This window comes from Sturnira hondurensis, unplaced genomic scaffold, assembly GCF_014824575.4.
Source record: "Sturnira hondurensis isolate 20B ecotype Veracruz unplaced genomic scaffold, ASM1482457v3 Scaffold0001872, whole genome shotgun sequence".
In the NCBI taxonomy this organism is placed as follows: Eukaryota; Metazoa; Chordata; class Mammalia; order Chiroptera; family Phyllostomidae; genus Sturnira; species Sturnira hondurensis.
Window position 1 is genome coordinate 41,200,149 of NW_028074503.1, and position 24,612 is coordinate 41,224,760.

Sequence of the window (24,612 nt, forward strand, 5' to 3'; positions counted from 1 at the left end):
TGGACTGGCACTCAGTCCACTGAGCCACACCAGTACAGGGCAGTTTTTGTTTTGGGTTTTTTTAAAAACTGCATTTGGAACCAAGAAGGGAATGTGAGGAAGATGAAATGAAGGTGAGACAGAGCAGATGGGGACTGGATTACAGGGGAGCTGACAAAACCATGCCTCCCTTGAGGGTGGCCACACTTCAGGGATGTGAGAAATAAGAGTAACCTGGCATTTCAAAGCCATGTTAACCCAGACACACAAAAACAATGGACAGGGTTTTCTTAAGGCAAAGATAAAGCTTTTGCTAAAAGAGTTATATACCTGGGGTGTGATTTGCCAAGTTAGGAATTTATGACCTCACAGGTTACTTTTCGCAGAGCCCTTTTTTGTCCACAATGTTATTAATTATTGCTGCATATATAGCAAATTATCCTAAATTTTCGTGGCTGGAAAAACAAACATCTGCTACCTCCCAGGCATCTAGGTCAGAAATCCAGGAGTGGCTTACCTGAGTGGCCCTGGCTCAGGATCTCTCATGAAACTTTAATTGAGGTGTTGACAGGGGCTGCAACATCTCAAGGCTCACCTGGTTGAGGGCCAGCCTCTTAGACCTGCTTCTAAGTTCAGTCTCAGTGTCTGCACAGGCTGCTTCCTGGTGTCGGGCAGAAACCTCCTGCTCTGCCATCTTGTCTTCACTGGAAGCACACCCCAGGGTTGGAGTCACACCAAGGCCTGATCACCAGGAGGGTGCCTTCAGAGCTCCGGGTCTGCTGACTTTCAAATGAATTCCAGCCATGTTGTAATTTAGAAAATCTGAAGAGTAGGGGAGCACGCATGTTGTCCTACAGACTCTATGTTGACAGCAGAAAGCACAGTTGTCTCTCTGCAGGCCATGGGGCATCAGGACCTACTAGGAATTCTGGTGTCTGCATTGCGAGGAGCATCTGGTGCATGTGAAGATCATGTTGCAGAGCTGCAGAAACACTTTGATCTCATCACGATCCAAGAATTTCTGGACAATAAAGCACAACTGGGTCCAAGGATTCAGGCCATACACATCTGGGGAGGAAAGCCAGCTACTACTCAGGAGCTCCTACAGGGCCCGCCCGCCTTGAAGATTGTTGCCAACTCAGGAGCCAGTCTAGACCACGTGGCTCCTCGCCAGCCTTGGCACGAAGGTGGACAACATGCCGCAGGCTGTGTCCAGCCCCACAGCTGATATGGGGATGGCTCTGCTACTGGCAGCGGCCCAGAGAGTAGTGGAAGGTAAGCCATGTTGGAGATGCTGGTTTTCCCAAGATCGATGGCAAACACTTATTAGCATATGACAAGTATAATATTACTTTCAAACTTCAAATCTTTAGCCCTGATTTCTTTACACTATGGCCAGGACTTGGTGGCACCTGGGAATCGGAGTCCCTCCTGGCCAAGTGCATCCTATTGGGTGCTTAGGCCCCACTCTGGGCATAAATAGTTCAGCAGCCTTTATTTCGGCAGCCATTCCCCCCCCCCCCAAATGCCACTCATTCTCATAACAGGTGGGAAGTGTGTGCATGCAGTAGTTTCAGCACCACTCTGGAAGTGCCCTGGGGTCATTCATTGGCTGGGCAGCATGCCACCTGGAGGTGAAGGCCTACCTGTGGGTACGCAGCATCCCACCTGTCCTTGCACTGGACCTCTCTGGGGTATCCCCTCAGCTCACCCATCCTTCCAATGGAGCTCTGGCGCGAAGGGTCTGAGGAGAGAGAAGCAGGAAGTGGTCTCTGTTTCCGAATGCTAGTTCATACTCGCAGTCCCACACACAGTGATACACAGATAGATTACACATGTACACAGCCACCCACATAGTCACACACACAGACACACCCCCAACCGACTTTAACCAGGAAGACTTCCCCAGTTCAAAAGGACCAGCTCTTTTACAGCATTTTCTAGGAAGCACTGGCTGTGCTATGAGGACGTTGCTGTCTGTCCCTCTCCTTCCCTCTCAGAAACATTTGTTTGCTGTCACAGAGAATGCATGAGAGCCATGGTCTGCCACTAGCATCCCCTACCTGTGTCACCTTGACAAAAAGGTCTCAGGAAAGGTTGCGGGTTCCTGTGTGGTGCCATCTCCACTCCCCTCTGTCTTCTCGTGCACCTTAGGTCACCAGCGGGCCATCTCACTGGATACACAGAACTTTTCCATGAACTAGATGAGTCAGAAAGTGATGGGGGCCACCCTGGGGATCATGGACATGAGCAGAATTGGCTAGAGGGTGGCTCAGCAGGCCAGGGCGTTTGACATGAAGATTCTGTGCCACAACAGGAAACACAGGTGAGAGTTGGAGTGGACTTGAAGTGAGCTCAGCAGAACATACACCAGCGCTGCCCTGACAGTGGCTGGGGCGTGTGAGCTCTGCATTTCCTGTAAGACTCCCTGCTCTTCCTTCCAGAAAGCTGAGCTGATGGGCCAGAAAGGGATTGTGTATTTTTAACATTACTCAGGAATGTAACTGTTACTTGTTTCCATTAGAAAACTCACCAGGAAGGGATGTTAGCTCACTAAAACCGTTCTTTTTTATTTCTCAAGTGACTTTTGATCACAGGAGGTGCCCTCCACACACACAGAGCAAGTTGGTTGGTTTCTTTAGTACTGAGCTGTGTGCTCACCCACTTACTCCGTCCGAAGGCCATATCCTTTCATGTGTGATTCAGCGCAACACCAGCCCTATTGATTCTGTCTCCAAACAGCCCTCCAACCCGCTTGCTGTCTCACTCCACTTGCACCTCCCCTCAGGGGCTGCCAGTCTGCTCCTGAATGCCCAGTCCCCTCTGCACATCAGCCAGCATGACACTGCTCACCCCGTCGTGGTGGCTCCCTGGCACATGGAATGGAACTGTAGCTGATGGGAAATCCAGGGTGGTGCGGTGAGCCAGGGGATTTTAGGTCAGGGCCTGTCCCCCTTTTCAGCCACTGTTTGCACAGTGGGCAGTGGAGACAGCTCTCAGTGTGAGGAGAAGGCAGAGGCCAGTGTTCCCTGGACAGGGAGCACCACGTGGGCAGGGCATTGCAGAGGGAGCTGGGTGTGCTTTCTTCCAGGTGCATCCGGTTCATAGAATTTTGTGTTCCACTCTTGTGTGGCACTGGCAGCTACCTGCTGAGACCTCCTGGAGCCTGGAATTCCTGTTGAGTGTTCACCTGTCTGGGTGCCCAGCTCGGGAGTTCAGACTGGACCAAAACCGAACCGAAGCACAACCCTACCTCCGTCAGACGCTTGGCTCCTCGAGTCTGTTGAACAGACAGCACTCTCGGCCCTCCCCTGTTTTGTTCTGCTTTTTGAAAATGGTAATGCAGGTGATGCCCACACTCAGAGATGCTCTGACATGACTGAAAGCATGTCTGACACATAGTCGTGCTTGTACTAGGCTCCACGGGTTCAAAGCTGAGTGAGAGGACAGCCCTGGTGTCAAGGAGCCCTGGGTCACTGCGAGACCCTGCAGAGAGGCCGGGTGCCCATGGCGTTCCAGGACTAGTCCTGGGCCCAGATGGGGACAGATCTAGTCCCTAGCTCCCTTCAGAAACTCCTCGCTGGGGCAACATAATGAATCTCTGACTAGAAAATGTTATTTTTCTTCCTCGATCTCTTCACAGGAAATTGGAGGAGGAGGAAGCTGTTGAGGCCAGTTACTGAGAGAGCCTGGATGACCTGGCGATCAGACTTTGTGATGTTGACTGTGAGCCTGACACCCCAGACCCAGGGGCTGATCCGGAGGAGGGAGCTGAGGCTGATGAAGGCCACCACCATCCTTGTCTATGTTGGTAGAGGTACCGCCCGTTGTCTGAGTGCAGACCCCATGGCTAGGAGGCCACGGAGCAGGAGTTCTCACCAGATTCCCGCCATCTGCGGTCGACATTTTCCCCAAGTGGCTGAAAAATCCACTTCGATGGGTGGGGTGCTAAGGTGCTTATTTAGAAATATTTCTGCTTTTTGTCTTCACCTCTTTTTGAACCTCAGATCAGTGAGGGAGTTTTCAAATCCAGGTTTGGGCATCCACTTTGGGTGGGGGCATTGCAGTTTGATCTCCTAGGTGTAATTAAGCAAAATTTACGGGGATGAATTTTTTGAGCCTTCACTTTAAAAGAAGACAGTGTCAGTTTGGTTACTCAGTGTTTCCGTAGTGCCGCCTGTGTCTGTATGCAGGAGGCGGTGAGCTGGTGCTTTAACTGAGTGCTGGGGCGTGTGGGGGCAGCACTCACAAAGAAGGGACACAGAGGCCTTGTGACCTCCACCAGCGACAGCACACAGGGGGGTCAGGGCTGATGCCAAGCTGCTGGCTCCAAAGGTCAGTGGCCGAGGACACAGGCACGCACCGGCCCGCCCCTCGGGGTTTGTCTGTGAGCAAACAGTGCTGCCCTGCAGCCCCACTGGCCGCGCCAACCTGCTGAAGCTTCTCTGAGAATTCAGATCTTCCTCATGGCCATTACATGTTTTAGGAGATGTCACAGGCCAGTGACCACAGTAAAGATTCTGGGGAAACAGACATTCCAGGAACAGGCCTCGGACCTGGCTTCTCCCACAGCCACATTGGCAAGCCAGGGGCGCTCTGTGCCCTGACTGGCCCTGACCGGGGCAGCTGCTCCTAGCTGGTCAGTGGTGGGCTCCTTGTAGGTTCCTGCTGAAAGGAAAGGGTTTTCTTCTGAGTGTCCACCCTGCTGTTTTGTGTTGAAGTGACAGTTACAAGTGGCATTTGTGGCTGCTTCATTTTTTAGTGTGTATACAAAGTGCATATAAAACTGGTATCGGGGGGCCGTTTGGGGATGTGGTGTGAAGAAGTGAGCCAGGCCCAGGCTCAGACCTGGGTTGTGGAGCCTGTGGCCTTTGCCAAGCTTGTAAACAGGAACCTTGGCTTGCTTGTTCGACACACAGATATCAATGGTGCATGATTGGAGGTTTCAGTGCACCTGTGTCAGGATGTGCTTGGAATAGCAGCTCCCTAACTCTGGTGACCGCAGAGGACTTGTCTCGTTGGCGCAGGTCTGCTGATCGATCAGGACGCCCTGGTGGAAGCTCTGTAGTCCTGGGTCATTATGGCAGCAGTGCTGGACCTGTCGCACCCTGAGCCCCTGCCCAGGTGAGGACACCAGAAAGAGCCTGCAGCCCTCTCTGACGGAGGGGCGGGGCCGGGGCAGGGCCTCCTGCAGTCCTGCTCTGGCTTTTGCTGTTGAGTTGTCACAGAAATGTAGGGTGTTGGCTGGCAGGGGCTGGCAGGGGCCTGCAGGCCTTTGGGGACCTGTCCAGTCCTGCAGACAGTCTGTGCTCTGCTTTGGCACCTCCATGGACCAGCTCAACGCACTTGGTAGCTGGCCACGTAGATGGACTCTGCATCGAGTTGCCTTCTTCCAGGAGTCCTCCCCAAACCCCTGGTCCTGGGTTGCCCTCGCCAGTATCAAAGGATAACTTTGGTTTTCTTCTCTTTTAAAAATAGTCATGTGGCCCTGGCTGGTGTGGCTCAGTGGATTTAGCACTGGCCTGCAAACTAAAGGGTCACTGGTTCGATTCCCAGTAAGGGCACATGCCTGGGTTGCTAGCCAGTTCCCTAGTGTGGGGTGTGCAAGAGGCAAACACACATTGATGTTTCTTTCCCTCTCTCTCCCTACCCCTCTGTCTAAAAATAAAAAATAAAATCTTTTTTAAAAATAAAAACAGTCATGTGGTTTAAGACAACTAATACGTTTTATCTTAGTCTTTTTTTTTTTTTTTATCTTTAGAGGGGAAGGGAAGGAGAGAGGAAGGAAATATCAATGTATGGTTGCTTCTCGTGCATCCCCTGCAGGGAACTGGCTCCTGCCGGAAACTGGCCTGCAACCCAAGCATGTGCCCTGACTGGGAATTGAACCGCAATCGTCTAGTTCGCAGGCCCGCGCTCAATCCACTGAGCTACACCAGCCAGGGCCCTTAGTCTTTTTTTTTTTAGGCTAAATATCTGTGTGTCCTTTGATTATAGCCTAAGCAATGGCATTTCCATAATTTCCAGACATTATTGTGGTCTCACAGCACTCTTTTTTGAGGTCCTCTGGAATCGTGCTCTCAAGACTGAACAGTGTTCATGTCACAGCCTGACTGCTGTAGAAAATTACGCAAAGTTTGTGTTAGCAGGAGCTTCATTGTGCCCTTAGCTTACTAAGTTTTTAGTCAGCTAAAGTTGAAATTGTTATTCCTGCAGTTGTTTTTTAAGCATATGCGTGGGAGTTTACATTTCTTTCTAATGCATTTCATTTGCTTTTGCGTTTTGACCCTAAGACCCAGGCTGCTGGGGCTATAGTCTTGATTCTGTCGTTGACTGTGAAATGTGATGCTGCCTTTTGGTTACGGTGCGCTGATTCCTCCAGCTTTGGTTTCTCCTAGTCAGCAAATCACTGTCAGGAGAAGGACATTACAACCAAATTTAATATCTACATTTATCAAGATTGACCGTAGAACGTACAGGCATTTCTGAGGAAAACAATAACTTATTTAAAACCGTGTTTCTCTTTTTTTTTAAAGATTTTATTTATTTTTTAGGTAGAGGGGGAGGGAGGGAGAAAGAGGGAGAGAAACATCAATTGGTTGCCTCTCATGTGTTCCCAACTGGGGATTCAGACTGCAAACCAGGCATGTGCCCTGATGGGGAACTGAACCAGTGACTTTTCAGTTTGCAGGGTGGCACTCAACCCATTGGGCCACACCAGCCAGGGCAGAACAGTGTTTCTTAAAAGGTGGTCTGGAAACCCTTTCAGGGGGCTTGTGAAGTCACAACTGGACTCATAATACTGTCAGAGGTGGCTTACTTTCCACTCATGTTCTGAGAAGTATTCTGATGACGTGTGGTGACCCTCTCTCTGACAGCTAAAGAAACATGTGCTTCTGTATTATTGTATTAATGTTTTCCAGTTTTAATTGCTAATACAGTAAATGTTGATAGATCCCCACATAAACAAATGGGGTTTCAATCATTAACAGTGTAATGAGGTCCTGAGAACAAGTGTTTAAGCACTACTAATATATAACAAAAAATAATGTCAACATAAATTAAGAAGCATGAACATTTTAAACAGTTGTCCACTTACTTAGAAACCTGGAGGCCATGTGCTCACCCATGCTGTCTCGTCTGCCAAAATGAGCTCTTTCAGATTCACTGACAAGGTGACGCGGCAAATGGCGAGGTCGTCTCCCAGAGTCATGTTTGTTCCAATAGGCAGTGCACTGCTAGCGCCCCATGGGAAATAACTTTTGTGGCCAGGAGATTTAGAAATTATTTTATGAATAACTTAAATTTATATATCCATGTTAATTTCTAATCTCTATATTATCTTTATCAAACAGACTTGAGTTTTCATCTTGATTTTTTGAAGGGAGACATTTTGTTGTTGCTTACTGTAAAAAAAGATATTAGGGTTACTTAGTCATACTACAAAAGTATTCTTCACCTTACACAAGGGTTTACTGCAAGATTATTTTAAAAAGGAAAGTTCACTTGTCAATAGTGCAAGGAGTCCCCAAGATCACCTTCAGGCTTAAGGATTTGGTGGAAAGACTCACAGAACTCAGAAGAGCTCTGGGACTCAGACTTACAGTTTATCACAGGGAAAGGATGTGGACTGAAATCCGCAAACATACACAGCGGATCCGCTGGAGTCCAGGAGACACGTGTCATGAGCCTCCAGTCAGCCTCCCTCAGCGGGTAGTTAACAACACACACAGCATCTCCAACCAGGGAAGCGCACCCAAGCCTCCGTATCAAGCGGCATGGAGTGCCCACAGGTCTGACATCAGATACTTACTCTCCAGCCTCTCCAGAGGTCAGAGTGACACAGAGTGCGCCAGGGTTGCAGATGAGCAAAAAGGAGGCATTCACCCCAAACTCCATTTTTAGCACAAACCATCTGGCTGTGCTCAAAGTCCTACGGATAAGGAGACACCCCATCAAGCAGTGAACCCCAAGGGCTCAGAGATCATCTCCCAGAGGCCCGTGTTTGGAACGCGCAGAGTCTGAGATCTACGAGCCTGTCTGCTGAGTTAACCTTTTATTTCACCAGTCATCCCCTAACCCTTGACCCACCCTGTACAGCCACTGCATGCACTTTTGTATTTTGGTACTAGCTTGACTGTTTGCCCATNTGCTCAAAGTCCTACGGATAAGGAGACACCCCATCAAGCAGTGAACCCCAAGGGCTCAGAGATCATCTCCCAGAGGTCCGTGTTTGGAATGCGCAGAGTCTGAGATCTACGAGCCTGTCTGCTGAGTTAACCTTTTATTTCACCAGTCATCCCCTAACCCTTGACCCACCCTGTACAGCCACTGCATGCACTTTTGTATTTTGGTACTAGCTTGACTGTTTGCCCATTGCTCTACCACTCTCTGTTCCTTATGACACACTTGTGCTGTACCGTGAGTATATGAATTAGCTACTGTTTAGCTAAGTCTAGTTTTTACTTGAGCCAGTCATTGCCCATTGTTATATTCTGAAGAGGCTTTAACTCAATCTCCCAACCCGATTGATCATCAGTAGCAGTATTATCTTATGACTTATTTACATGAGGTAGTTAAATTCTACCAACAATGCTAGTGCTACACCATATCACAATACAATCACGATTTAGTTCAGTTTCGTTACAGGACAAATCAGTAACAGTTACAGAGGTATTTGCCACACTTTCTCAACAGAATTGGCTCTTGCCTCCACACTAGATAGTTTATGTATGGTATTACAGTTGATCATGATTCAGTTACCGCTGGGTTCCAAGTCAGTTGGGACCAAGCCAGTCACCCTGCGGTTTCCAGTGTGTGCTGTCACATAGCAGGGACCACTTGTCAGGAGGACAAGTGTTTTCAGAAGAGTTCTTATCCCTGCTAACTGTATGGCAGGATATGCTGAAGCCTGCCAGTCCTGTGGACTGGGGCAACCACAGTTACAAGCGCCCCCAGGTAATGTCCACAGAGTTAGGGGTCCACAAGATCGCAAAGGTGTTCACTCAACAGCTAGTAATGTCATGGGGCTACTCTGGCCCCTGTCTGTGTTAAAGTAGTCAGGAAGCCCTGGTGGTTACAGCCCTCTCCCTGCACTGGGTTCTAGTGTTACCCATCACCACATTAAGTCTGCCTGACCCATTGCCTAGGAACCTCCTCTTTCCAGACCTTCCTTTGCATCCTTCTTGGAAGAGAACTCCCTCTGATCTGCTCATTCTAGCTAGGAAACCTTCCTCTGAGTGCCAGTGCTTCTCTAAGGTGCATTTTGCTTGTCCAGTAGTGCTGGGACCATAACCTATGTCCCCAAAGTCCCTTTTGGGTCTGGTGGGCCAGCATTTAATCCACTATGCATGGTGTACCATTGTGTGATAATGGCCTGGATGCAGTTAAGATAATGTATTTTGCACTCAAAAATGTAAGGTTCCTAGTACTAGGGTTGGATGAGTGGTGGTCATACCCAGGTGTGATTTAGAGTGTGCACAAGTCTCCTGCAGCCTTCCCCTCACAGGGCAGGGATGTGAAATCAGAATATGAAGTTCAATAGACAAAACAGCTCTGAATGGTTTTCCTCAACTAATCTATATTTCGGAGATCATCCTTTGTTTAATCATATCACTCTGACACCTCATATTGGAAGTGTGGCCCATCAGGACAGACGGCAGATGATGAAAAACTTGGTTGGAAGCCTCCTGGAGTGGCCTTCCCATTCTAATGAAGCGCTAGTTACGATATGTGTGGGCTGAGGATTCAGAGGAATGAACTATGGCAGATTAAATGGGAAAATATCATTTTGTGGGTTGTATTTACGTTACAGTCCAGCATATAGATTGGTTTGCTATCATTTTATCTGAAAACCAAGGATAGCAACGACACTGACCATTCACTGAGCCCGCCAGGGGCCTTACTTCCATTCTCACTCCATCCTTAAGGCTGCAGTACGAGAGGTGTCATCATTTGTCGCGACCCTGAGCCCAGTTAACCCTCTAACGTCCGGAAGTTGCAAATATTTCAACTTGGATTAAAAGCCTGGGCTAGGTCTGTGGATTTTCCATCGGCCGTTGCTTTTCATGCTATCAAATTCTCACAGCTCCACGGTAGCCCTCCTTAAACTCGAATCCCTGTGCATGCCTTTATTTCAATCATCCAAAAAATGACTATGGAGCACCTTCCAGGAGCTAGAGCTGTTCTCAGTGCTGGGGCTTCCGCAGGGAACGAGTCGCCACTGGCGAGGGGTTGCTGACTAGTGGGGGACAGGACCAAGGAGCACAGCGTCTCTGAGAGCCCGTAACGAGCGCGGGGGGGACCCTGGCAGGTTGGCCGCCGGCGGTCGCCGGGTGCCGGTGAGGACGAGCCGGGCAGCAGTGTGCCTCCATTCCGCAGTGGTTTTCGACCTGCTGAGGAGGTGGCACAGGAAGAAAACGTTCCGCGTGAGCAAAGGGACTGGTAGTTTCAGGAGTCAGAAACCTGAGGGGCTCCACTCCAGATGCCCCCGAACCACAACCTAAGAGGTCTCACCACCCTCCCTCCCCGATTTCTCTTCTTGCTACTTTGTGGAAGGGGAGCTGCAACACAACCTCACTGGTTAAGTTCCAGCGTCCGCAAAGGCTGCGCTCCCACCCTCACAGCAGTCACGTGGTGCCGTCTGCCCCCGCCCCGTTGCTTCTCGCCCCGCCCACCCCTCTAGGCTCCGCCCCACGTTCTCCACTACGCTCCTCACGCTCCTCACCACCCCTTGCGTCCCCACCGCCCTGCACGCACGCCGCCCTATTGGTTCGGGTCCCCGCCCCGTGAGTTCAGGTTCCGCCCCGCCCCACGTGGCCCCGCCTCTTTACGTCCCGCCCGGCGTCGATTCGCCCTTCCTTGCTCTGCCTCGGGGTTCGCTAGATCGCCATGTGGGTGACCGCCCCCCGGCTGTTGGGGGTATCCCCTGGGTTCCGGGCGCTGCTCGGTAGGCGCTACGCGGGGATTCTTCCCGGCGGCGCCAGAGGCCTGCATGGCTCACCGGTCCCCTGCGGCAAGAACCTGCTCAAGAAATTTGCCTCGAAAACCAAGTACGCAGCCTGAGTGCCTGGGGGTATGGGGTTGGAGGGGGTGCCCTCGGGACGGGAGCGAGGCCCACCGGGCTGCGGTCCGCGGACAACAGGCGTCCGCGGGGCAGGGTGGGACCCCCGGGCACCGCGTCAGCAAGCGTAGCATTTGCTTGTCAGATTAGTGGTTATTGAAAGGTCACCAGCAGTTCCGCTGCTCCGTTAACGTTTCGCCGTTTTCGCCACCTGGCCTTTGTTCTGTTCTGTTACAGGTGAGATGATAGTGTTACGTTTCGGTGGTTAGGGAACGGCCTGAGATACACTGAGAGCTGGCCGTGTTCGTAGCTACTGGGGTGTGTCTTTAGGCCGTTTCAGCTGACAAAGCAAAAAAAAAAAACAGGAGCACTCCTGCAAACGCACTTACCTGTAAACATTTCTGCGTGTCACCAGGTGGATCTGTCGTAAGTGAAACTGGAGTTCATACAGTTCTCCAGTTCTGATCCACTACCACACGGACGGTTCTAGCTTCCTTCCTTGCTCACCTGGAACTTCCTCCCACACCTGTTCGCGTAGCTGTTCCGCCGCCCCAAGTCAGTCGCGCTCACTGCTTCATCGGGTAGAGGGCAGTGCCCCGTGCAGTCGGACAGGCCTGTTTGTAAGACTCTCCTTCTCTGCCTGTGGGAGGGAGGGAGACTTAGAGTGGAAACCGAGGTGGAATTAGAGCCCTCTCCTGTCTCTGCCCACAGCCCCCGCCGTTGTCAGTTAAGTAGTTTCTCATTCTCATAACATCAACGTCAGAGTTTAGCCCCTTAGAAACCACTGAGGTATCGCAAGCTTGAGTTAGCTTATGTAACTTTTTCTTCTTTAATTTGCTGTCAGTATCCAACACAGTTTTTCTTCTTTCTCCCCATAGAAAGAAGTTTTGGTATGAAGGGCCTTCCCTGGGCTCTCACCTGGTGAGTAGAGTGTCCGTGATGCGTGCGAGGTTTCAGGAGGCTGCAGCGGGTGGCCCTTCCATCCCCATAGTGGGAGGTGCAGGGTCTGTAGGGGCTGGACCAGGTGAACTGGTAACGTGGAGTTTTATTTTTTTTAATATATTTTATTGATTATACCATTACAGTTGTTCTATCCCCCCCTTCATTCCCCTCCACCAGCACACTCCCTTCCCCACCCTTCTCCCCACCTTAGTTTATAACCGCGTATCTCAAGTTCTTTAGATTCTATATTTCCCCCACTATCCTTGCCCTCCCCCCTATCTATTTTCGACCTACTGCCTATGCTATTTTCTGTGCCTTCTCCCCCCTTCTCCTCCTCCCTCTCCCCTGTTGCTAACCCTCCATGTGTTCTTCATTTCTATGGTTCCACTTCTGATCTAGCTGTCCTCTTGGTTTGCTTTTGTTTTAGGTGTGGTTGTTAATAACTGTGAGTTTGCTGTCCTTTCACTGTTAATATTTTTCATCTTCTTTTTCTTATATAAGTCCCTTTAGCATTTCATATAATAAGGGCTTGGTGATGATGAACTCCTTGAACTTGACCTTATCTGAGAAGCACTTTATCTGTCCTTCCATTCTAAATGAAAGTTTTGCTGGATAAAGCAATCTTGGCTGTAGGTCTTTGGATTTCATGACTTGGAATACTTCTTTCCAGCCCCTTCTTGCCTGTAAGGTCTCTTTTGAGAAATCCGCTGACAGTCTGATGGGTACTCCTTTGTAGGTGACTGTCCCCTTATCCCTTGCTGCTTCTAGGATTCTCTCCTTCATTTTGGTCTTGGCTAATGTAATTATGATGTGCCTTGGTGTGTTCCTTCTTGGGTCCAGCTTCTTTGGGACTCTCTGAGCTTCCTGGATTTCCTGGAAGTCTATTGCCTTTGCCAGACTGGGGAAGTTCTCCTTTACTATTTGTTCAAATAAATGTTCGACTGGTGGCTGTTTCTTTCTCCCTTCTGGTACCCCTATAATCCGGATGTTGGAACGTTTAAAGATGTCCTGGAGGTTCCTAAGCCTCTCCTCATTTGTTTTGAATTCTCATTTCTTCATTCCTTTCTGGTTGGTTGTTTCTTTCTTCCTTCTGGTCCACACTGTTGATTTGAGTCCCAGTTTCCTTTCCATCACTGTTTGTTTCCTGTACATCTCCCTTCATTTCAATTAGTTTAGCCTTCATATGTTCCTCTAATTTGTGACTATAATCAACCAGTTCTGTGAGTATCCTGATAAACAAACAGTGTCTTGAATTGTGGTTCTGAGAAGCTGGCAATTTCTTGGTTGCTGAGAGTTATCAGCTCTGGGACTTTGCGTTCTTGTGCCACCTTTTGAGCTGTTCATGCCTGTTCTGTAGCAGGGTCGGAGCCCTAGGTGTTCACCAGAACAGGGCAACTCAGTCGCTGGGTTGTGATGCTGTATGTGGGGGCGGGGTCAAAGAGGAACTATGGCGTCCAGTCTGCTGCAGCTGCCCATCACCTGGGCCCCTGTGTTTCGCCGTTAGCCCTCCACTGGGTTCGCCCCCTGGGGCCTGTGTGGTCTGTCTCACTGTGAGCGAATGTGCGACTGCGGTCAGTCTGCCCCACACCCTGACTGGGTCCGGGCTACTTGCGGGCCTAGGTCTGGGGATCTTTTCTGCCCAACCCTGCTCTGCTGCTGGCTCCGCCCCTGGCTCCGCCCCTCTCACTGTCCTGGTTGAATGGTTAGTTGTTGTTGGACTTCCCTGTAATTCAGTTTACTGTTCTTTGGCTGTGTCTTTGTTCTCCAAACCTTTGTTGTATTCAAACTTGGTTGTGGGAGAAGGCACAGTGTTTCCACCTACGCCTCCATCCTGGTGGAAGTTCTGGTAACGTGGAGTTTTGATGGTAAAAAATATAACTGACACTAAAGTTTTCCGGAATTTCATACCTACGATAAAATTCTAACAGCAATATGCACTCGCTTTTCAGTGTGTGTGTGTGTGTGTGTATCAAACATACACATGGATACATTGTAAAAGTCTATGTAATGAATGACTTTAGTTAAGAAAAAACTGTGTACTAAAAACCATTGATTTGTATTTTTTAAAATTTATTGATTTTAGAGAGACAGGAAGGTAGAGAGAAACATCAGTTTGTTGCTCCACTTATTCACGCATTCTTTGATCGAATCTTGTATGTGCCATGACTGGGTATCAAACCCGCGACCTTGGCATGTCAGGACAATGCTCCAGCCAACTGAGCTACCTGGCTAGGGCTGTATTGTACATTTTAAGAGAGAGAGTTTTATGATATGTTGATTATATTTCAGTAAAAGCTTTTCTTGAAAAAGTATGTACTGGCAGTGATTTTTATCTTGGAAGAATGCTAGATAAAATCTGGAAGGATCCAGCTCTGTAAAATAAAGTGTATTTTTAAAAAATCTTCACCTGAGGACATGCCCATTGATTTTAGAGAGAGGGGAAGGGAGGGAGAGAAACATTGATCAGTTGCCTCTCATACCCACTCCAACTGGGGATGGAACCTACTACCTTTTGGTCTGCAGGGGATGACACTCCAACCGAGTGAGCCACACTGGCCAGGGCTAAGCTAAGGTGACTGAGCATAACATTTTCTTGTTTACAAGGTGTTCAAGTTCTTCCCAGTGGTGTCTTTTTTGTAAGCTAATACAAGTTTGTCGTAGAGCCTAACGTTAGCCTTTGTGTGTGTCCTTGTTAATGCAGACTCACAAGCCATCCCAGCTGGATTTCCTGACAAAGAGCACCTCAAGAAAAACCAAGAAGGAGGACCACGTGCGCCTGAGAACCCTGAACGGCCTCCTCTACAAAGCGCTCAGCGATTTGCTGTGCACCCCTGAAGTGAGCCAAGAGGTCTACGACCTGAATGTGGAGCTGTCCAAGGTAGGCCGAGGGGCCAAACGGAGAAGGAACAGGGCTGGGGACTGCTAACCCAGCTGCTGGGAAAGAGGCTCTGGGTCACTCCCAGGGTCTTTGATCTGGGTTGCAGGAGCGTTGCTAAGTGTGGCCATTTCAGCACTAAAGACAGATGGAGGGGATGCATGTGTTGCCAGAGCAGGGGAGGGAGGTGTCTCTGACCTGATGGCACCAAGTGCGGGGTCAGATGCCCAGTCAGTGTGAGGACTGGAGCATTCGAAAACCTGTGGGTCAGATACATGGATACGTCACCTTTGTCTTGGAGTAAAGATGAAGGAGGTGACTTCCTGCCATTGGTCTACTGAGGGTGAGTGTAGCTGAAGAGAAATAATGAGAATAGTGGCAGTTGGGTGTTTTCCGTGAGTGCCATATGGTTGGGGTCAGGGAGGGGAGGGTCAGTTTCTGGCCCCGTGTCATTGGCTGTGAGTTGTGGTGCTGGCTACAGTGCGGCTGGAGCACCAGCTTGGGTGGTAGGTGAAGACGGCCGTTGCACTAGCATTTGGGTCCTGCGTGTTGTCTGTCTGCGGAAAACCCTCTGACTCCGAAGGGGTGGTGGGCCCTCAGGTGTCTCTGACAGCAGACTTCTCCGCCTGCCGTGTGTACTGGAAGACACCGCTCCCTGCCGAGCAGAACCCGCACACCCAGGCCACCCTGCAGGGGCATGCAGCACGTATGAGGTGAGGACACTGTGCCAGCCAAATGTGTTTGCTCTTGTAGCACCTGGAACTTCCCAGTCCGTTTAGTGGTGTAGTTTTGCTTGTGAGAAAAATTTCGGAAGTGGTTTTTTTTTTAACTTCACAGTATAATTTACATTTTCATACAAGCCATAATCTGGGTGTTACTCAGAGTGTGGTCCTGGATCCCTAGTGGCCCCTGAGATCTCTGGGGTGTCCGTCAGGTTAAAGCTGTTGTCACAGTGGGATGTCATTTCCTTGCTCACCATGTGGACGTTTGCACCAAAGCTCCGGTGGGTAGAGCTGTGGGCCCAGAGGCCCTGAGCTCTTGGTACCTGCATACTGCCTGCTCGCAGTAAACACAGCGCCAGTTTTATTTAAGAATGGCCTTTATGGATGAGCAAATGCTACTAATGTCATTAAATTCTGACCCTGGGGTACGGATCTGTTTCGTATCGTGTGTAGCGGGAAGTGTGCGTGCAGCCCTGTGGGGGGCTGGGGTGGAGTGGCTGTCCCTGGGGAGATGCTGTGCCCATGGAAATAGACTTTCTCACTCGAAGGAACAAGAGAACCAACCATGGTTTTTCAGATTTGGGTACTATGACAGACGTTTTCTGCAAATGAGCCAAGTGAACCTGTCACTTCAGGGAAAACAATCGATCATACTTATTGCCAGTGATAAAAGTCAAGCCTTCAAGTAAAAATCAGGTTTTTAGGCAGTGCTTCTACTGCTACAAGTTTGGCAGCTTTCCAACACGTGCAGCCTCTTGATGAAACGGTTGGTGACAGGTGTCAGCCTCCTGAAAATGGCAGACCTTGGTGAGGCAGTGTCTCCTGATGACCAGGGTGTGAGATCACAGAACCACGCAGGAAGAAAGGTCAACTCAAATGTAAGAGAGCCCAGGGGGTTCCTTGTGAAGGTGCGGCGTGTTCATTGGTCTGGTTTCTGATTCCACATTGCACCTAATCTTTAAAAAAAAACACTACATGTTTTTTTTAGCACCAAAATGATCCACACTTCTCGTAAGCGTGTTTAGACAGCCCTCTGTTTTCCAGTCACAGACCTGTGCGAGGCCAGGTTTCCTTCTTATGTTTCAACCAAAATAACATCGGAACAGATTGGATGCAAATACATACATGATAATCCAGCTACCTTCCATTAAGCTGGGCATTAAAGAAATCTGCAACTGTGTACACAGCACCACTCTTTGCAGTAATTTTTTTTAGGAAAGTTATTTTTCATTAAAAATGTCTATGTGAACATTTAGTGGGTTTAAGTGAATTAATACATACATATATTTTATATTCCTAGTATTAATTTCTAGTATGGTATGTATTGCTGGATATAACCCACATAAACAAAACCTCTTCAGGGTCTTCAGTAATTTTTGAGTGTAAAGCAGCCCTGAGGTTTTGAGAACTGCTGAGCTAGGTGATAGTAGAGAAGTTACTCAGTTTCCTCAGGCTTAAAATACCCAGAAACTCAACCTGCCAGCCCTCTCAGAATTGGAATCCCTCCCTCCCACTGTCCTTGGCTTTCTCCCCACTCCTGTCCCTCTCCCGTATCCCCTGCACTGTCAGAAGGGGGCAGATGCCGAGAAGTCGGAGTTACACAGGAGCTGCCTCACTCATGTCTCCGTGTGGCTCTCCTCTGTCACCACCATAGACATCCACCACAGTGGTCCCTCAGAGTCCGTAAAGCTGCTTCTTAAAGGTTGGCACGTGCATATCACTTTTACATTTAACAGAAACAAGAAAACGAGAAATCTAACAAGTGTCACCATAAAAGTACTGTTCCCTGATCAATTTTTAGGTAGCCAGAAAATTCAGTTAAACAGAATGTCATCTTTCCTCATTCCTCTGGTTGCCCTGAGTTTAGTGTGTTCCACGATCCACTGTCACTGAGTGGATGTGCTGTGTGTCACAGCCACATTGTCACTGGATACTTGCACCCAGAGTCACTTTTATCTCCTTGTTACATAACTGAAGACCACAGAGATCACTTCTTTGTGACATTGGGTGGTGGGTGGCGTCATTGTGGGGCATATCCATTGGCAGGAGGATGAAGTGTTGACGGTGGTTAGTGACCAGCCATGGAGCCCATGGCCACCATGATGCCCAGGTGGGAGCCTCCAGTTAGACCCTGTTATTTAGACTTTAGAGGGATCATTTCTTACTCCTTCTGTGACGCGCAGTTGGCTGAAGAAGACTTCTGGGGTGAGACTTTCATGTTTGAGTAATGTGATAAGCAAATCTTATTTCTTATGTCTGTGTGAAATCATCATAAATTTTTTGTTTCTGGCACTGTCACATCTCTCCTCTCAGTGTCACCTGCCTCTGCACTAATGTGCGTTCTCTCTCTCTAGGCATCTTTTGATGTCCCAGCAGACTCTGAGGAACATGCCACCAATAGTGTTTGTTCAGGACAAAGACCACGCAGCTCTGGCCGAGGTGAGGCCTCTAAATAATGGACTTTGTAATGTACACTTTTACATAGGTAGAATTTCCAAGAAGATAATATATACAGTTTTACAAACTAATACTGGGAAGGGTACACATGACAAGTAAGACCCAAGGCTCATTCCCAGCAACAGTCACCATAGGTAACCTTGTTTTCTGACTTTAATTTTTTTATGTTTATCTCTGTAACTCCTAACTACTAAGTCAGATCTCCAGGTCTCGATTTATGAACCCAAGGTGGTCAAAGCTGCCTGCTCTCACTCCCCTGGATTTCAGCCCAGCCACGGCTGTTTTATACCATTAAGGCTCACAAGGTTACATTCTGCCCTGTGACTATAAATTTTACAATTACTTTGCTTGCTTTAGTTATAGGTTAATTATAAAGGTTAAAACCTGTAAATATATGTGTGTATTATTTATGTATTTATTTATAGAGAGAGGGAGAGAAACATAAATGTGTGGTGGACTCTCATGTGCCCACTGCTGGGGACCTGGCCCATAACCCAGTAATGTGCCCTGACTGGGAATCCAAACTGGTGACCCTTTGGTTTGCAGCCCATGCTCAATCTACTGAGCTACACCAGCCAGGGCATGTGTGTGTGTGTATTTTAATCTGACTGGTGGTTATTAAGGTATGGTATACCTTTAAAAAGTTTATCAAAAAAAGCCCTGGCTGGTGTGGCTCAGTAGATGAAACAATCAAACGCATTGATGTTTCTCTCCCTCTCTTTCTCCCTCCTCCTATCTCTAAAAATATATAAATAAAGTTTTTAAAAAGGAAAAGGTTATCAAAAGAAACCACTAAGTAGCATTTACAATATTAAGATTAAGTGGCTATTATTTACTGTAGAACTAAGTATTCAGATCCACAGAGAAAAAATATCTAATTGGACATTTTTTTGTCTCATTATTCATTATACAAGTGATATTACAAGTATTATACAAATAATAACCTTGACAGATGGAAAAGAAAAAAAGGAGTGAAGTTACAGTGTTTGTCTTAAAGAATCTAGCAAAGCCCCAGCTGGTGTGGCTCAGTGGATTGGGAATTGTCCTGTGAACCACAGAGTTGCTGGCTAGATTCCCAGTCAGGGCATGTACCTAGGTTGCAGGTTCAGTTCCCTGGGGCAGAGGTCCTCAACCTTTTTGGCACCAGGGACGGGTTTTGGAGAAGATAATTTTTTTCATGGCCTGGGCTGGGGCAGATGGTTTTGAGATGATTCAATGACATTACATTTAAACTCACCCCCAACCAGCACCAGCCTGTGGCCTGGAGGTTGGGGACCCCTACCCTTAGGCACATATGGAAGGCAACCAATCGATGTTTCTCACATCAATATTTCTCACCTTCTCTTTCTCCCTCCCTTCCCCTCTCTAAAATAAAAAATAAAATGAAATAAAAGAATCCACCCGACACATGTGGTCAAACTGGGAGAAGGAAACCCTGACCTGGCAGGAGGATGAGCCCTCTGCTCCCTTGCCTGCCCTGCCCCTTCCTCTGAGGTGGTAGAACCAGCAGTCACCAGGCCCTGCCTGGATCTGTGGGTTCCTGTCCAGAAGAAGCTGCTAGAAGGAGGGAAGTGCCTAAGATGCTCATTCTAGAGAGGCCCTTTCTTCAGAGTTGGTGCTGGTGGGTGTGTTGGAGGCTGCCTCAGGCCCGTGCAGCGTCCGTCCCACTGTGTCTGTCCCACTGCATCCCACGTGTGCCCAGAGGAGGTGGTAAAGCACCTGATTATGTGTCCCACGGCCAGGGTGGGTCCTGCAGGTGCCCAGCGCCCAGGGGAGCCTGGGTGTTGAGTGGAGGCAAAGTGAAGACTTGGTCTTGGCTTGGCTCACTGTCCTGAAGTCTGTCTCATGACAGGTAGAAGTAAGTAAAGGCCAGACTAGGAGGGGGTCTCAGATTTGAACAGAGGAGTATTTGAGGGCACGTTCTTTCCTGTTTGCCCTTGCATTTGTGATAGGCTGAAGTCAGCCAATGCGAAGGCAGCTTGGATAGACACAAAAATTAAAGCTGGGAATATGGATGAAACTTTGAGTCTTCGACCAGTTTATTAGGTTTCTTATGTTGGGTGCACTCTGTGGAAAACTTGCAGGGGGTGCAAATGGTAGTAGTGTTAACAGTTTTGCCTCCTTCCTGTACATTCTCAGGATGGTCTACAGGTCACTGGTGTGGACATTTCAAAGAGAGGTAGTGATAAGCTCTGTCCACACTGAGCCCACTACTGCTTGTAAAGCCCGGTGCGGGGCTCAGTGTCATGGTCATCAGGAGCATATACGTGAAACCACAAAAGTCCCAGTGCACACCTTGTCTCAGTGAGGCTAACCAGACAGTAGTGAGGATACTGCAGGTCCCGACCAGAGCAACAGTCTCCCGCGCTGCTGGGGAGTGGCCTATGGGCAGCCCCACTTTGGAGGCTGAGGGTGAACCTGCAGAAGCTGAGTGGACTGTGCCCCACCATCCCCTGGGGGTACTGATGGCAGTGGGGGGGGGCGCGTGTGTGGAGTTCCCACAGACACCGGGCTTACGTTAGCAGCAGCTGAACGTACTCTGGTGTGAGCCACCTGCCCTCCTGTGCCCAGCACCTCACACCAGGAGAGGCTTGTGCTCCGGTTCTGTTTATAAGAAGTGCAAGGACAGGCGTGCCTCACCTACGGCTTTGGAAGTCAGAACACAGGCTGCTTTGGGGCGGGGGTCAAGGAGGGCTTGGTCTCCAAAAGTCTGGTGGGGTGTCCCCTGGGGTTGCTGTGTGAGGCACTGAGCTGTGCGTGGAGGGGCTTGTGTGCTTGTCCTGTACATCTTAGACTTCAACCAGAAGGTGTTTACAATGGAGTTTTTTCATAACTATAAAGAGAAAAGTCTAAATTTTTAAAGAAAATGCATGGACTTGGAGGCCAATTTAGTGGTTTATTCCTTTCGCTTGTCCACCGGCCGAGTGCAGAGCGCCAGCCTGGTGGAGTCAGTGGGGCCTGCACGTGGAGCCCCCTGCAGGATGGGCCTGGAGACGCAGTGCGCCAGCGTTCACAGGTCAGAATTGAGGGCTGCATTTGGTCCTTTGATAACCCTTCTAAAATAAGCTTTATCGATGGGTAATCTCCCATCATGGGCACAGGATGCACGCCTCCCTGCTCACCCTGAGTATCTGGCTCCCCCGCCCCTGGCTGATTTCTGGGCCTTGAGGACTGTCACTTTGGGCCTCTGGCTCGGGCAGTGCTTCAAGGCTCATCCCAGTGTTTCCTGTGGGTGTGGCCCCTTTGGGGACAGGTATCTGCCCTGGGGACACAGCACAGGGACTCTCCACCTGTCGGCACCTGGTGGTCGTCTGTCCAAGAGAGGCTGTGGTGGGCAGTTGCCCTATGCTGACTGGTAGTAGCTGCCCACTCCATGGGCACCTGCAGACTGGGAGTGCCCAGCCTGGTGAGGTCAGTGCATGGCTGGAGTCCTGCAGGTCGTCCCTCCTTCGGTGATGCCTTCGGGTCCCACTGGTTGGCTGTGCAGCCGCCCGGTCCAGTCCACATCCCTGGTCAGAGCGCGCGTTGCAAGTTTTTCCTCCCCGCCTGTCCGTGGTGTGCAGCATTGCCAGGTCTGTGCTCAGACGCTGCCCAGGTCTGCGTCCTCGGACGTCCAGGACTGTTCCCAGTGCGGTGGTGACCCTGCACTCCGGCTCCAGGGGACGCGCTCTGCCGGCCTTCCCCTCCCCACGCCCTCAGCACGTCCCGTGCGGCGGTGCGAGTTGCCTGGGTAATTCAGCGGATGTCCAGCTTCTGGGTCATAACCTTGACTTTTACACATTTAAATCCAGTTTTGATATTTTTTATATTCTTAAATACAGTTTTTAAAAACTGTTCATCAGAAAACGGGGCTGTTAGAACAACAGCTGTTTGAAAGCACACGGGGTGAGATTGTCACCTCCAGTAGCGACATCTACCGGCGCCGGAAAGAGCCCACGGCGGTCGTACATCCCTCTGACGTCACTCTGACGCGACGTCGCGTGATCTGGAGAGCTGAGGGCTTTCCGTTCCTTTTCAGGTGGGCCGGTTACTGGCAGTCGCTGATCTCGGACCGGCAGATGAAGACCTTGTACACAGGGACCTCAGGTGATACATGTGGACGTCCGTCCAGGTCTCCGGCGGGTGGCGGGTGCGGCTTTGCGGCTGCCCTGGCGCCCAGCTGTGTCTGTGGGTGGGCGGGAGGGCTGCGTGGCCCGGGGGCGCCTGGCTACAGGCCTCTGCGTGCCCTGGGCCTGTGGGCGTCCGCTCGCAGTGCTGGGACCTCTGGCCCAGAGGGGGCTGCGGACACTGCAAAGGCTCGTAGGTCAGGGCTGCACGGCGCAGCCCTGTGAGCAGACGCTCGGCCTTGTGTGGGGCCCGCGTTTTGTGGGGAGGCCGACTGGCAGCAGTGAACGTGGAGACAAGTGCGGTGGGTGAGGCGACGTTGCAGGGTGGGCTTTGGAAAGGGTGGTGAGGAGTTGCGGGGTGTGTGGAGGGGCCGGTCCAGGCAGGGGAACAGCCCGAGCAGGCTTGTGGCCCGGGGTCCGAGACTGGCTGCACCCGCCTCCCTGGGCTCTGTTAGGACCCCAGCCAGCCAGGCGTGCTCCACTCGGGGACCGCGGGGCTGTGTCTCGGACCAGCGAGGAGCCGCAGGAGGCGGGGGCAGGTAGGGGCCAAAGCTGTGGGTGTGGGGCCTCCGGAGTGGAGAGTTGAAGGGTTCAAAGGGGCGACACAGCCGATTTCAGGTTTAAAGGTTTCTCCCAGTTTGCTGTCAGCATAGAAGCTTCTCTCTTGCTTTGGTTCATCAGGTCGGCTGAGTATCAAAGTCCCCACCCACAACTGTTTCACTGGGCATTGGCCAAGTTTAAATGGGGGAAAAATTAAAAACGTGTTTAATGACAGTGCAAATGGCAGCGTCAGAACTGGGATGGCTGGTGCCACAGGCAGGTAACACCAATGCCCCTTGCGGTCGTGGGCTGCAGACTTGTGCCGGCCTTGCCACGTGCCGCAGGCTGCTGCCCGGCATGAGGATGGCTCACGGGCACAGGGCGCAGGGAGGTTCAGCACCAGCCAGCCAGGCGCCCCACTCAGTTGTTCTGGAGCTTCATCTGTACTTCTCTCCTCCAGGGACCTTGAGGCCCCAGAGGCCCCCTCACCATATGACATCCCAGGGCCTGCCATGGGCTCCAGTCTGTGTGGGATTGATCACGAGGCTCTGCACAAGCAAATCGCGGAGTACAAGAGGAGGAAGGAGAAAGGGCGCAGGGGCGAGAGTGAGAGCCCGGGGTGCCTGGGGCTGGAGACGGCGGCTGAGCTGTGAAGACAAAGGAAAAGGCGGAAGAAAGCCAGGCCCCACACAGTCGAGGAGCTCTCCCCCGAGAACTGTCTGTGGGAGCTGGTGGATGGAGACGGCCTGGAATGTGGCAGGACCCTTCCTAAGAAACTCACCCCAGGATGCAAGTGGGAGCGAGGATAAGCAGAGCCCGACACAAAGGCAGAGAGAGGCGGGGGCAGGAGGACTGAGGCTACTGTTGGTGACGGGCCTGGGTTTTGAGGCTGCCCCATCGGAGTTCTGCTTCAGGAAGCACTGTCAGCTCTAGTGTTTTCTCAGGAAAGCCTTTGGTGACTGGCAGCGGAGGTGCCCACCTTGTCTCTCTCCACCCTGTGGCTGCTGTCCCTGTGCCAGGTGAGACAGGTGATGGGGAGCTGGCTCCTCATGGCCTGCAGGTTTGCCTCCTCGCTGTATCCCGGTGACCCCAGTCACGTTTATTCTGGGATGCACCCACAGAGGTGGGGCTTCAGAGTCCTGTGATGCACACGTCTCCACGGAGGTTCAGGCATTCCTGTCTTGCTGTAAATGGCTGCTTTTCATGGTGGGTTTCGTGCCATGTTGTCCACATTTTTGTCTTTTTTGTTTTAATCCTCACCTGAGGATATGTCTGTCCATTTTAGAGACAGAGGAAGGAGAAAGCCTCAGTGTGGGAGAGAAACATACACCAGACCAGGGATTGATCCCACAGCCCAGGGATGTGCCCTGACCAGGAGCACAGATGTTCCCAGTAGGTATGAGAGCAATTTGGTTTCCGTCTATCTTTTTAAAAAACAAACTTTCAGCAATTGAAGGCAGAGCCGAAAAATTTTAGCCTGCAGTATTTCATTTATCTCTGGATAATGCTAAGTTCTGTGGAAGGCATGCCCTGTGACCCTATTTTTATAAGGTTCACTTATACATAGTACCTCTTAGCATGGAGCACAAGAAAGTCACATTCGGTTTTTAAAAGTAAGCTGTTCTGGGAAGAACTTATGTGGAACTCTCAATAAATATGTGTCCACTAAAGCCTCTTCACTCTGCCCCAAACTGCATGCCTCCCTGTGCTTCCACTTTGTGAGCAGACACTTGGGCACTGCGTTTGCTGAGGGGCTCGATGCAGGGATGAGTCCGATGTGTGATGCAGAGAGGCACCCTGTTCTTCCAGCAGAGTGACTGGTGTGACAGTGGCCTCTGTGCTGTGCAGGCTGGTCCCTCCCTCTAGGCAAGTTGAATTGCTGACATTAGCCCCTGCTCAGGCCCATGACTTGCAAATTGGCACATGGGC

At 50.3% G+C, this 24,612-nt stretch overlaps 1 protein-coding gene and 1 pseudogene across 1 annotated transcript; both read left to right on the forward strand.

The window, feature by feature from the left end:
* Nucleotides 1–775: 775 nt before the first annotated feature.
* LOC118979912 (glyoxylate/hydroxypyruvate reductase B-like) lies at nucleotides 776–9,738 on the forward strand (annotated as a pseudogene).
* Nucleotides 9,739–10,806: 1,068 nt separating this feature from the next.
* RBFA (ribosome binding factor A) lies at nucleotides 10,807–23,981 on the forward strand. Its single transcript, XM_037036224.1, has 7 exons — nucleotides 10,807–11,030; nucleotides 11,920–11,962; nucleotides 14,685–14,861; nucleotides 15,459–15,571; nucleotides 17,935–18,019; nucleotides 22,056–22,123; nucleotides 23,144–23,981. Exons 1-7 carry the CDS (start codon nucleotides 10,870–10,872, stop codon nucleotides 23,334–23,336), a joined length of 840 nt encoding a protein of 279 aa, XP_036892119.1. The 5' UTR covers nucleotides 10,807–10,869; the 3' UTR covers nucleotides 23,337–23,981.
* Nucleotides 23,982–24,612: the final 631 nt, after the last annotated feature.